This window comes from Porites lutea, chromosome 5, assembly GCF_958299795.1.
Source record: "Porites lutea chromosome 5, jaPorLute2.1, whole genome shotgun sequence".
Taxonomy (NCBI): domain Eukaryota; kingdom Metazoa; phylum Cnidaria; class Anthozoa; order Scleractinia; family Poritidae; genus Porites; species Porites lutea.
In genome coordinates this window covers 42,623,013-42,637,526 of record NC_133205.1, presented here as the reverse complement: position 1 = coordinate 42,637,526, position 14,514 = coordinate 42,623,013, and the positions used below count along the sequence as shown (strand labels likewise).

The 14,514-nt window shown below is 37.6% G+C and overlaps 2 protein-coding genes across 2 annotated transcripts; one reads left to right on the top strand and one right to left on the bottom strand.

Annotated features, from left to right (window-relative positions):
• Window positions 1-521: 521 nt before the first annotated feature.
• On the top strand, window positions 522-1,675 carry LOC140938470 (octopamine receptor beta-2R-like). The gene has a single exon (XM_073387947.1). It carries the CDS (start codon window positions 652-654, stop codon window positions 1,672-1,674), a length of 1,023 nt encoding a protein of 340 aa, XP_073244048.1. The 5' UTR covers window positions 522-651; the 3' UTR covers window position 1,675.
• Window positions 1,676-5,490: 3,815 nt separating this feature from the next.
• On the bottom strand, window positions 5,491-12,217 carry LOC140938411 (uncharacterized). The gene is made up of 4 exons (XM_073387897.1): window positions 12,156-12,217; window positions 10,894-11,176; window positions 9,662-9,918; window positions 5,491-6,690 (listed from the first exon to the last, which is right to left on the bottom strand). The coding sequence occupies exons 1-4, from the start codon at window positions 12,172-12,174 to the stop codon at window positions 5,669-5,671; spliced, it is 1,581 nt and encodes a 526-aa protein (XP_073243998.1). The 5' UTR covers window positions 12,175-12,217; the 3' UTR covers window positions 5,491-5,668.
• Between the last annotated feature and the right edge of the window lie 2,297 nt (window positions 12,218-14,514).

Below are 14,514 nucleotides of genomic sequence, written 5' to 3'. Positions count from 1 at the left end.
ACTTACTTTGACTTTGAAGATGTCTACCGCACAGGTTGTCGAAACGTCAGTCACTGTCAACAGCAACATTCCTACTCAGGACTACCTTCACCTGGACGATCATACTCAACCTACTAATAAACTCTAAGTTTTTAAAATTAATGAGAAATTTTATTATCTGTTCGATTCTTTTTATTAAGAGGCAGCTTGTCCAGGATGTAGATAAAAGTCATAGATAAAATACATCTTAAAACTTTAACGTATAAAAAGGGGGGGAACAAGACCAAATATGTAACTACCGTATCTATAATACAACCTAAATGGTGAGGAGAAATTAGATAGGAAAGAGACATTTCTTTAAAAAATCGTTTATTTCCGCATTGCGCTCAGTTTTATCAATATTCAGTTCTATTTCTTTCTCGCTTTCAGCTCCGCAATAGGGTTTAAGAGCATCTCATTTACTGCGGCTTAAACTAATTAACTGAGGAGCCAAAGCACGGTAAACTTCTTGACACCATCAACTTGGCGCCATGTTTGTCAAATAAATCACTGCACAAATGTTACGATAAAAAAGGACGCCCACTTACACTGAAGGACCAGTCTCGGCAGAGAACTCTCACCAGTAGCACATCTTTAAGATATATAACATGACGTGGAAACGTATAGCTTACCATGAACAACAGTTCTGAACCCAACCCAGTCACTACAGGGACCGACAAAGTACCGGTCTTTCCTCCCTCCTTCGTGTATCCAGTGGCGACGTGTCACATCTTAATTGTCGCTGTGGCAGCCCTCGGAAACTTCATAGTTTGTTACGCAATAATCGCTAACAAAAGTCTCCGAAGTAGCCCAACAAATTTGTTCATTTTCTCGTTGGCGTTCTCTGATCTTCTTACTGTAACATTAGCAGTGCCATTTGACATAGAAGGCCTTTTCCTTAACTGGGCTTGGAAGCATGGAGAAATAATGTGCGAGGCGTGGATTACCGTTTACCTTATCACTGTACCCACGTCCATTTTGACCCTTTTGGCCTTGAGCGTGGATCGTTACAAGAGTCTTGAAGATCCCTTGAATCGATTTCGCCGCTTCCGATTCATGACACGAAAGAAAGCTTTAATCGTCATTTCTGTCATCTGGCTTTACAGTTTGGTTTTTGCTTTACTTCCCGTCATGGGCTGGAGAGCATTTGACGAGTTTGTCTACGAGGGAATCTGCTACTTTCCTTTCACAGAGATTTACTCTACTCTCAGTTCTTGTTTAAATTTTGTCATCCCATCACTAATCACATGTGGTATTTACATTAAGATTTACGTCATAGCCCGCTCTCAAAGCAGCGCTTTTGATAAAGAGATCTCACGGCAAATGCTTTCTACGGAAGCCTATTCGCGAACACTGCGTTCTAGTAAAGAAAAGAGAGTTTATTTAAGAAACGTCCGAGCGGCCAAGACTATCTCCATCTTTGTAGCGGTGTTTTTCTTTTGCTGGGTTCCTCACTCTTCCATCAGCATCACTGCCAATCTTTGTAAATCATGTCAAGCTAAAATCCCTCATGAAGTTCGAGTTGTATTTGTGATGTTTGGTTACCTTAACTCTGCCCTCAACCCATTTCTTTTCGCTTTTCGAAACAGAAGATTTAAGAAGCAATGCAGAAAGAAACCACCCGCCCAAAACAACCAAGAGGAGCTGAAAACATGAAACCGGTTCTCTCTAATGGAAGCACCTTAATCACCTCGGCTCGGGTAGACCCTTTAGTTAACAGCTAGTTATAACCATTCCATCAAGAAACACAGTATTCATGTTGGATTTAATTTGGTTAAATTAAGTTGTTTGGAAACTGTGGGTTAAATTCATGCCCATCGTGATTTGTACACTACTGACTCTCTGATGGTTGACTTGTTGCTTGTTTTTTGCTCAACGAAGCAGGGGCCCGTTTCTCGAAAGTCCCGGTAAGTTTACGGCCCGAAATCAAATATTCAATTTGAAATATAAAGAATAAGAGCGCGGGTCCAGGCTAGCAAACTACTCCATTTCGTTTCATTAACTGACAGTTTTATCATGTTAGATGCAAAACTATTGAAACCTCGATCTTTAATGTAAACGGAGACAGCTTACCAGGCCCGTTAATTATCGGGACTTTCGAGAAACGGGCTCCAGGTCTTTTTAATGGACAAAATCTTCTTTTCCGAGCACTCTCTTACAGCACATGGGATTGTACGACACTTTCTTACGTTTCACTAACTAGCCTCATAAGACCACATAATATGGTCTATAGCATAATTCCTATAACAGCACAAAAATATCATGCAGAAATTCACTCGCAAGCCCACTTAGCTTCAATTTTTTTTATTTGCAAAAAATTGGTCGTAGCTAGTGGAGGGGCAAGGGGGCAGATGCCTCCACGCCCCACGGAAAAAAAAAGTTGAGATAAAATTGGCTTTTTCTGAAGTGTTGAGCGGAAAACTTGAAATTTGCTGAAATCTTTGCGAAGTTTACAAAGATAGTCACATTTCGAAACATTCGTTCAAGACAATAGAACAGATAAGTTTTGAAAAAACCCTGTGGTTGCGGATTGAAGTGATGGCTCAGGCTGTTAGAAACACTGTAACGAAAACCACGTACTGCCAACATACTGCTCCCCAAATTTTGCATTAAAAAAAATTATTAAGTTATTGTCTTCTAAATACACTTGTGAAATGGCAGTATTCCCAGGAGCATTTGAAAACAATTGTTTTGTGCAAAATTTGGGGAGCAAACAGAGTGTATTATAGGGGTTTCGAAAATAGAGAATAAGTGACTGGGATGTGTTATTTCCATTTGATATCATGTGGTCCAATAAGTCGCGCCAGATTAAGTACGATACTGTGGCGTAGACGTGAATAGCGGTTGAACTCCAGTCCATATTTTCTTAATTTGTTTTCAAGGACTACCGTGTACCCTCGTCTCATATATATAGAGCGTAAAGGTGAATGTGTGAAGGACCTTCCAGCTGCAAAATGTAAATACTTCCACCTGTCACTAGACAGGAGAACGTGGTACTCATTAATGTTATCTGTAAAACAAAAATTTTCGTTTAGAACGCGACTGAAGTATGTCGATTAGCCTTTTCCAGGCGTTCGGATTGTAGGGGCGACCCTCAGAGAGACGCAGGTAGGAAAAAGGGCGAGGGGGTGGGGGTAGGGAGCAATGCATATTTTTCCAGACCCACTTTACTACCAAGAAGGTCAACTATTGGGAGTCGAACAAAGGACGGCCGGCCGAGACTATTAATATTAATCATCTGCTTAACCTGTTTCCGATCGGTTTTCTTTTCTCAGGAATCGCGATGTGCCGCAAATTTTATTGCATAACTTGACAAAATAGTCTAGGATTTGATGACCCGAAGAACTTTTAAACGATCGTTAAAACCCTGTGAAACAGCACCTAAAATTTGCATATTTTAGCCGCTAACGGTCGTCCAACAATGAAATGCTGGGAATGCCAGTAAAATAAACAATTTCCTAATTCTAACTGTAATTTTGTTATTAGGATGGATAGTAATGTTGATGATAAAAATATAAGGCAAAAGTTTTGTCGAGTCCGAAATCGAGTAGAACGCTTTTAGGGAGACTGCCTCTCAAAACGCAGCGTTTTATAAGGTTTATATGACAAAAAGAAATGGGAAAAAAAGTGATAATCGCCTTTTCTTAGATTATCGTGTAGAGAAGAATTAAAATTACTTTTGCTGTATTCTGTGTTCTGAGTTTTGAATTGTTTTGGGCTGGTTTTACTATCCTGTCTTGACCTTCATACCTAATTGCTGTAGGAGACTCTAAAGGATTAGAGTTCAAAACCTTCAAATTTTTCATTTCATTTTTCATTTTATTTGTTTCTCCAAACAAACTTAGTGCAGATGATAATACATAATTAGATATGTATGTGTAATCAAATGGTGACGAGTGAAATTAGGGAATAATTACAAAACGTAGGTGAAATTATTCTCTTATTTCACGAGTATACCATTTGATTACCTATTAATATCTTGGGTGACGAATTACATTAGCAATCTTGGATTTTTGACTTGTTTATCCTGTATCGTATCGATCGAGAACTCCACTCTCTCAAATGTTTAGACCTTAAATTTGGCTTATAAAGTTCAAAAATTTTCAGACTTTTTCGGCAAAATACCTTCTTGATGTTCTCTTGTGTGTTCAGGTTTTCTAAAACGTCTTTTTGTGCCCTGACATCTTCATTCACGGCATTTTAAAACTTCGTCGCCATCTTGACACTGAGACGTACGGAATGGTTGCCATGGCAATTTTGTAATTTCACATGTGAAATTACAAATTAACGCTGAAATTTCGCGCCAGAATTAAGGAGTAATTCGTCACCTATGATATTAAAGGTGAAAAAGTACCCCGAGTAACAGATGAAATTAACAAAGGAAAGAAAACGTATTATACAAAATTACAGCACTTATGTATATAGGAAGGAGAGGAGAGGGGCACGTCTAAATAAAATAATATTATGCCCCTTAAAGTTACGTATAACAAAAAACTTGTAATTTTTCATATTAAAGAGATGATGTTTCATTAGTTTTGAGCAAGGTACCAGCGTAAAAGTGCTTTTTTAAACATTTTTTCTAGATGGTTTATCTTTGATTAATTACGGAATAGTATTTCAAAAGAATCTTCCAATAACGCTGGGGCAGAATCTCCTGATTGTCCTTTTAAGCCAAAAATCAAGAAAAGTAAAGCCTTTAAATGATGAGCAAACCGCACGTACACAATCGTATTCTATCAGATAAGAGAGCCAATTACATTTGCACTTGTCCAACAGAACGTGCTTGTTGAGTTTCTACTAAAACTAAGGAAACAAGAAATATGCCTTCTATTTCTTAATTAAAGGAAAAAACAATGTATACAATGTTATGAAAATAATGTGATGTATGGCACGCCAGCCATTGCAATTGGAGACAGTAGGAACTGGAACCACAGCTGATACCTAGCTACAGTGAAATGAACTCTGCTTGAGGTCTTTCCTCCTCAGATGGCCACCGAAGTTCAAAAGCCTAAGATAATGGATAGGCAAGCAATGTTTTTGTATAGTGAGGCTCACTCAAATTAAACATTAATAGTCTGTACTTAATTTGAAAAAACAAACAGGAACAAACAAACAAACACTCTTCGGTAACTACCTAAATGCGATCAACAGACCAGGCTTTTGATGCTTTTCTGATAAATAATTCAGTAGTCTAATAAATAAGCAAATATATACGTTCTAGGCGACTGAAACTATCATTTCTTTACTGTCGAACCACAACCACGAGTTTATAACAAAATGATCCGAGAGGAACTGGCACTAAAAACAAAATGGCGCCTGAAAAGGAGAAAAACATCGACAAGTATGAATGCAGACACGCCACCACAAGCACACACAAATCCCCTACACCCCTCCCCCGCTCACACTTACACACACACACACACACACACGCAAGCACACAACATTATAATAATGATATGTATTTGGTTATTTGCAATCGTCATAGCTGGCCTCTGTCCATTTGCAAGGAGAAACAGTCAGAGGTTATAGGCCAGTTTTACGAGTATGAAAGTAGAGTAGGCTGGATAAATTCGCAAATTGGACTTTACAGTGTCATTGATTTGAGTTATATATGGGCGCCTTCTGTTCAGTTTATAGCAGCATATTGTATTCATGCCCATTGGTCAACGTTATTTGATGGATTACCCTTTAGTGCCTTGGAAGTTATTGCTTTGATCTTGGTACCTATTCCTTTTATGTCAAAACGCCCAGATAACAGGCGGCTGTTGCTAAGAGACGTTTCAGCGAGATCACCAGCAATTGCTTTTAAGGGAAAAACCATGGCTTCAATATCAGGCAGCTCACCAGTCGCTTCATCTGCCATCATCTTTGCTCGTGATGTCGTAGTGTCCACAAACGTGGTGCAACTTTTAATGGATTCATTCAGTGTTGCTAAACGTTTTTGGGATTTTTTTATATCTTCCTTTCTTGTCTTGAGCAGTTCCAACTCCTGGCATCTCCACCTCTTGACTATTTCTTGTTCTTCTTGTTCGTGTACCAATTTGGAGAGTTCTTCTTGCTTGACAGCAAATCTTCTTCTGGTTTTTTCTTCCTGAGATGAAGCTTCGTTGACGGCTTCTTCAGCGTTGGAGACATCAGTCTTGTGCACAGCATTAGCTATATAACGACCAGTAAAGACTCCAGCTGGTCCGCCAAATATTCCTCCTAGGACACTACCTACCAGGACTCCCCCATTGCGTTTTCTTTCAGCTATTTCTAGTTGTTTTCTCTTTTGTCGCAGAGACTCTTTCTCTCTTCTAAGGTTTGAATCTAACTTGGAAAGTTGTTCCTTGACTTCATCATACTCGTCTTGTTTAACTTTCATATTCTCTTCCAGTTTTGCTAAACTTTCCTGAGTTTGTTTGAGGATGTCATTTGTATTTTTCTCTTCTACCACAATTATCTGAAGGTTGTTGTCCAACCTGCCATTTATCTCGTGTATTGTGGATTCAGCATGACAGAATGCTTCGTGAGACTTCTTTACAAGACCAAGGAGATCAGGCATTATTCGTTGAGCAGCGATTGCACTGACATCATTCGGTGTTTCATGCAAAATCTGGACAAAATCATCTAGCATTAGAAGACCACTTAAAAAGTGTGGTGAGACTAGCTTTTTTACTTCGTCTTCCAAATCTGAAAAATGGAAGAGAAACGACATATAAACCTCAAAACGTTAAAGTCTAAGAATAATCTAAGAAGCTTATAAAATATGTGAACTCTTAAAGGATATTTTAAAAAGAAGGGGTTTTAAGTTCATGTTTAAAAGTGACCACGGAGTTTGTTTGTGGAAGCAGCAGGCAGTCTGTTGTGGGGCTGAAACCAAAAATACTCATCTGCCATTTGTTCTGAGTTTTCAAAACGGAAGACACAGCAGTGAACCTTCCTACCCCCACCCCTTCTCCACTCAAAACGAACCTAATTTGCATAGGTAGGTGGGACTACAAAATCCACTCCTTGATTACTAGGACAATAACGGCTCCGAAAATGGGGGGTTTATCTCACTTCTAATCTTTTCTTTACATTAACACAATTTTGCCTTTTGTATTTGGAACTGTCCTGATATCGCAAAGCTAAGGACCACCTATCACACACAGCAACAATCGGTCACAATCCAACAATCAAATTTCCCTTTTGAAGAACGAAGAATGTAAATTTCTAACAAAAAAGGTTATAGGCTAATTAAACCAAAATAACCTACATCAAAAGTGACAAGAAAAAGGGAAGAACAACAACACTGAAAAGCCACCCCCCTTAATTGCTAAAAAAATACGAAGGTTCAGCGAGCCGAAACTTGACACGAAGTGAAGTAAAGGTAAAGTTCTGCGAAATATCTATGTTATAGTTTAATCTATCTCTGGTTTCAATGTTTTCAAGCCTGTTTGATTTTTATTTCCCTTCGTTTTAGAGTATGATAATGAAAAAATGAAAATCAAACTAGGTTGAAAAATATTAAGCCAAAGATAAATTTAAACCACAACATGTACAACATACACTAGGTAAATTAACATGATGCGGTGACAAAAGAAAACATGTGGTATTTGAATTCTTAAGACATAGCATAGAAGAAAATGCAAACTCAGGCCACTTGAGGCATGACTACGTAATGTGATATGCATAATTTGATAAATATCGTTCAGAACGGTTTGCTTCCATCGGTGATCCTGAAAAGTGAACTACAAATGTGGCTCAACGAAAAAAACACACTTGAAACGTGATTACAAATAACACGTGACATTACTTCGTCAATAACGTGACAAACAACGTTTTCCAAGGGTTGCAAACCTTTATCTTAGGAATTTTCACTACCAAAATGTTACATACTGACAGTGTAAATCTCAAATCTGCCGTGTATGATTGGAAATAGTATTTATCCTATTAGCTATTTAACCAATTAATAAGTCACGTAACCCTTTTCCCTTTATTCACTGATTCCTATACAACGTAAACACACATTCTGAATTTTTCAGAATTTTTTTAATACACGATGGTCGGTTGTTAGGGCTTTTCCTCCCGCAACTTAAATTCAATATTTGGCTCACAGCGGAGTAGTTTATATTCCAAATGAAGCAACACATTAGAACATCTTAATTAGAGAAAAAATTTCGTTAAATATTTACCATTGTAAAGCTATTTTTGACGTTTCTTGAAAGTATGACGTCATAAGTGACACCTATTTTTAGTAACAACATTGAAAATTTGAAAAGCAGTGTTTAAAACGTCACAGACATTTTTGCTACACAAAAAGAATATTTATTGTGAAGGCCCCATCTCAATCGAATAAAATGGCGTGAAGTTACAGCTAATTTAAGAAAATTAAATTTACCGTCAAATGACCATATATGGTCAAAATTAGGGGTATTTTAAACGCGAGAAAAATGAATGTTTTGGCACATGAGGAAGGACAAAATTGCATAAAATCAAAATTGTACCTTTTTTTTTACTTAGGGAATGTGGTGCTATTTTTCGTCACGAAATACATCATTATGACCAACCTCGTTCCCAGAGTTCTCTCTCTTGCTTCGAGAAAGAACCCAGGTTGCGGCTGGTCAAGTGGAAATGTGTGTCAATAAATTGCGAAGCAGGGGTAGGTACTCAAATAAATTTTGTTTTCTGGACGATGAAATACCATCTGGGGTAGGGAGAAAATTCTTGCATTAAAATGGCGCTTGAGTTTCTGAGTTACGTGCAAACTGCGTCGCTTTCGGCTAGTTACGATAACATTATTTTGAAGGCAGGTTATTTGTTTAGAGGGTTTGTACTTGAAAAAAGGTTTGCTCGCCATCCTGCCAACAGGATACGTAAAATCTTGCTCGATTTGCACGTACAAAACTAGGTTTTGGTAAACTTGCATACTCCGCACGTGCAGTTCATGAAAAGACAAAGATAAAGCAAAAGTCAGGTTTACATAACAATCTTTTACAAGATTATTATGTCATTTTGTGCCTTGGTTAATTTATCGGCTGGTGCACGATATACCAAGTACACGTAAATCATAACCTTATGATTTGCCCCTGTGCCAATACATTCATTTTTCTCGCGTTTAAAAAACCCCTAATTTTGACCATATATGGTCATTTGGCGGGAAATGTGAATTTCTTTAATTAGCTGTAACTTTACGCCTTTTTATTCGATTGAGATAAGACATCATTTCTGACGTCACAATAGCAGTCACATGGGATAAAATAAAAACCAATTAACAGGTAATTTGTCAACCTACTTTCCTGGCCTAAAACTCTCAGTTTTGAGAGGTACGGTAGGAAAAGCCCTAGAAACCGACCACCGTGATAGCTTCTGAAATGTACCTAAACTGAAGAACGTGTTGCTCTTTCATTATCCTTTCCCTATTTTAAACTTTTGACCGTTAATTCTCAATTATCAGTCACGTGACGAAAATTTGAGCTTCTCAAATGTCTCATATTGCTAACTTAAAGGCCATTAAGCTGCATTTGTAGTTCAATTTTCGGGATCATTGATAGAAGCAAACATTCTAAATAGCATTTTATCAAAATATGCATACAAGCCTTAGGTGACCTGAGAATCAAAAAATGGCAACACGTCGATGACAAAAAGTATTAATTTGTGGTCAAGTCACATGCTTGATCACCTGTATTGACTGCGAGCGTGGCACCAATGCAGTTGTCACAAAGATCATAATTACATTCGTGGCAATGCCATGGCCAGTTGTCAGCTGGGTCGTGGTGACGAGACTTACAGTTGTTACAACGCCAGCCACCCTTTGTATGTGGATAGATATAATGCGAGTCAACTCTGAACAGTGGGTGCTGGTGTAGCGCGATGGTGTGACGATGAAAACAAACACGACAAGCATCAAAATCACATTCTTTACAATGACGTGATAACCTGTAAAGTAAATATTAAGCATCAAAATGAATCATGGCTAACCCGGTTCACCCTCGACCAGCGCCACCATAAGTAGAACGAGCAAGTTAAATATCCACCATATAACAAAGGAACAAGTTCTTTTCCATACTTATAGAGCTGCATCAGGTCCCTCAGGTAGCTGGCCTTCATTTCGTATGGCACCGTTAATATTTGATGGCGAGCAGAATTTGTATTACCTGATGCAGGTTGGCGAATAGTTGAATAAAACTTGTACTTCAAACAGGACGGCGCAGCTTTGCAGATCAAAAATTACAACAGCAATATAGATCTAATAAGTGCTGTTGACAAACTTTATACCAGTCCCAACAGCCAATAACATCATCGGATAACCTGATCAATCGGTTTCTAGCACCACAGACTGATAACAACATTGACTGGACTGACTTCCACTCGTGTCAACAAATCCGTCACTAACAACACCCTTTTCCAGCACTACCCTCAGGGGCACCCAACGAGAATATAGTTCAAAACCACTTAAACATAGCATTGTTAAACGTATTTTAGTATTTAAACAGTAAATATAGGCATATTTTTATCCCCTAAAAATTTTGTTATCTGTTCGGATTTCCTAGTTGAAAGTCTAGTGATCCGAAAATTTTAAGGATCAAAACTCACCTTTTCGAAAATTTCAGCCAGAAAAGAGGCTCCCGAAAATTTAAGGTGACTTTTTTGGGGTAAAAATCTGTTAAAAATGGGCAATTGTACCATTTTTTAGATGTTCGAAAATCCTAGGAGAGGCAGGCAAACAAGAAATTTTACAACAAATATTCCGAAAATTCTAGATCTCAAATCGTCTTCCGAGCAGATATTTTCCGAAAGTTGACGTTGGGTGCCCCTGTACCCTCACCTGGACGATTCTTTGTGTGTGTTCTTAAAATAATACATGAAAGAACACAATGATCAGTTCAAATGGTGTCATTTTCAGGAACTTACGTTTCATCAGGTTTGTTTGGGCATCCGCAAATGTCACAAAACCAGCTATGGAGGATATTATAGGCCCTCTCTGTCACTTCAAGAGCATGATAATGAGCAGGATGTTGCCTTGGTTGAACACAGTCAAAACATAAGTCAAAGTCACATTCTTCGCAGCGGTAGGAGTATGTTTCCCTGATCAGGTCCTCGCTTGCCCTTGAACAAAAATCACATATCCAACTGTGGCGTCGTGTACTATTCTGCAGACAGATCAGCGGATGTTGGTGGGACAAAGTCGTTTTACCTGCAATGTTAAATCAATTACTTGAGCGCAAAAGTTTAAAAATACTTAACAGTTAATTCAGTGACAGAAAAAGGCTTGATAAAGTCATCTCTGTATATTTGACTTTGCACGTATATCGCAAATATATTACTTCGAACAGCATATGGAAAAAAAAAATTGAAGAACAACGAGAACGTTTCTTCGTCTATATAGCTGCTAGCACAATAGCCGGCTTACACGCTCAGAATTGGCTTATTTATAAGTATAGGTTGAAGTTTATAAATTGGCAAATCAATCGTAAAATAAAGATTGGCCTGTACGTAATTTTGTGAACAAATTGCAAATTGCCCCCAATATGCAGGTTCACTGTGCCATTAAATACAAAGCGTTGTTGGGATGGACGGAGAAGTTACACCGCACAATCTCGATTATGTGGCTTGTCTTAATTTTCTAAGGGCTCACAATCCGATTTAATTTTAAACAGCTAGCTTTACTTCTAAAGTCTTCTACAATGTTTTTCTTTCTGTAAAGAAAGCCCGTAAACTCGCAATGGCTTAGGCATGTTTAGACTGTCGATGAATATATTTTTTTAAATCTCTTGATACGATGTTCGACAGTGTACAGACTACATATTTTGCAGTAGTGCATGTTAAACTTCATATCAAACGATTTTTCAAAGTTCATCAACTTGATTCTGCAGTTTAATTACAGTTAAGAAAACCATTACTATTATAAGTAAAATGACCAACTTGAAGGTTTTTCATCTTGCTTGCAAAACACATTAGATCATTCATTTCAAATTTTGCGGATGTTGCAAAAATTGATGATTACCTATCAAATCTATTGCATGAAAAATTCGTTCGATCTTCACTAGCTCTTACTGAGTTCTAAAAGTGAAAAACAGTCAGTCGTTTAAAAATCGGGATGGTGTACAATGGAAAAATCAGAAGGATCCGCCTTTTGGTTCCTTGGCTGTTAAAACTCCTTGCAGCTGACTTACCATAATCTTCATACGACATCTTTGGACAGACAGCAGTACCGGATATCTTCACTCTTTGGATCAGCTTTTATTAGTAATCACCATTCAATTCTGCAAAAGTTAAGAGAGAGCTATTCTTTCTGTTATAACTTTCGGTAAACTGGTTTCGTAGGCTCTAATTTTGGGTCTAAAACCCATGGGCGCAAGAAACAAGAAACAACAACGAGCTTACACATACAGTATTGCAAAAGTTATGCTTAGGAATCCAAATTACAACACAGGGCAATTACCTTACTTTGATAATAATTTGTCATGAACATCAAAACAAGCTGAAAAATATTTCATGAATTGTATATTAATAAAGTAATTAGAAGAGTTCATCAGTCCATTGATCAAACCGTTTATAGGTAACTGGGTAATATTTAGAATCAGAGTCTTGACTTTATAGGAAAAATTTTTCCTAATCATAGAGTATGTAGGACATTGAAAAAGAAAGTGAACTTCGTCTTCTATTACATTGCATCCACAAAAAGGGCAATGCCTATTATCCTTCGTAGTTTCGGATTGTATCTGCCTATTTCTATCACTAGTTTGTGATTACTTATTCGTAGTTTTACTAAAGCCCTTCTAGCTCCCAACTGTTCCTCTCGTTAAGTCTAAGTAACTAGAGGAGGTATGATCGGTTTTAAAAGATCTATAAAATTCAAGTTTTTGAGAATGTTGAAGGGTGTTTTGCCAAAATGAGATATATTCCTGTTTGCAAAACCAGGCACTAGCATACCGAGGTTTCATTAGATTGGTTCGAATGTATACACTGCCCAAAGTTGAACCAAGTTTGAGTCTAGCTCTGACTTCGCTTAGAAAGGAAAAATGACGTTTAGAGAAATTTGTCACTCACCTAGTTATAATTATAGAGAATATTATAATTCATTTTTGCCGAGAGGTTGTATTGCATTTGTTTCAGTTCCAATATCGACCATCGCAGACTACGTGAATTTTCATATAAGGCCTCAGCAAATCTTGAAAATTATCAGAAACTGAACCACCAAACGGAATGTAAAAAAGCTACCGACTAAGAAAAGGTTAATTGAACGGCTTGAACCATTCTTTTTCACTGTAAAGAAGACCTTGATACCCCGCGCTAGTCAGTAAATTGCCGAACGGTTTCTACTTCAAGTTGTTTTAATTACTCTCACACATCTATTAGAAAAGACGAACAGTGGATTCGTTTTAATACTGATTCAAAATTCAACCTAGCTGCCCAGGAAGTTATACCCTCCGAAAATTCAAACACTGCAGCCGTGACAGGGGCACCCAACAACAATTTTCGGAAAATATCTGTTCGGAAGACGATTTGAGATCTAGAATTTTCGGAACATTTGTTGTAAAATTTCTTGCTTGCCTGCCTCTCCTAGGTTTTTCGAACATCCAAAAAATGGTATAACTGCCTATTTTTAACGGATTTTTACCCTAAAAAGGTCACCTAGAATTTTCGGGAGCCTTTTTTCTGACTGGAATTTTCGAAAAGGTAAGTTTTGATCCCTATAATTTTCGGATCACTAGACTTTCAGCTAGGAAATCCGAACAGATGAAAAATTTTGGGGGGATAAAAATATGCCTATATCTACCTTTTAAATACTAAAATACTTTTAACAATGCTATGTTTAAGTGGTTTTGAACTATATTCCCGTTGGGTGCCCCTGCCGTGAGGCGTAAGATAGTCGATTACAAACTGAAACCCTCCCTGAGTGACTCTTTTTCTCTCTTAAAAAACCTTACAAACTAAAAACAAACAAAAAGCCATTAAAACAGTGACGAAAATGACATACTTTAGGGAAAATAAAAGGCACAAACCTTTCACAGAAGTCTGCACGAGGTTCAAGATTCCTTTAGCTGAACTGCGAATAAATACTAAAATTGGCCATTGAAAACTCCGCCCTTGACAATTACTACTTTAACACTTCACTTCATCATCCAATCATTGATTACATTAAAGCGGAAAAAAAACAACCAACTTCAAAAGATTCAATTCCACTGGCTTCAATTCATAAAGCAAAAAATGACTCACCTAAAAATACATCCATCAATTCAAGCGAATGTTAATTTATCTTAAAACTTCCTGTGTAAATTGTCATGCAACCAACAAGGGTGTGATTTCAAAACGGAAAAAAAAATAAAGGTCATTTATCTTTGAAAAGACCACCTAGGCTTACAGCACGAAATATTTCATTTGAGTGAGTAATGATTCATCAACGCACTCTTTGTTTAAAAACCACACTATTGTCCGACTGTCCGACCAATTAATTTTTTTTTCAAAGGTAGTCTATTTTACTAGCAGGGCCCACAGAGGGGGAGCCCCTCCGTCCACACTTTTTTGCAA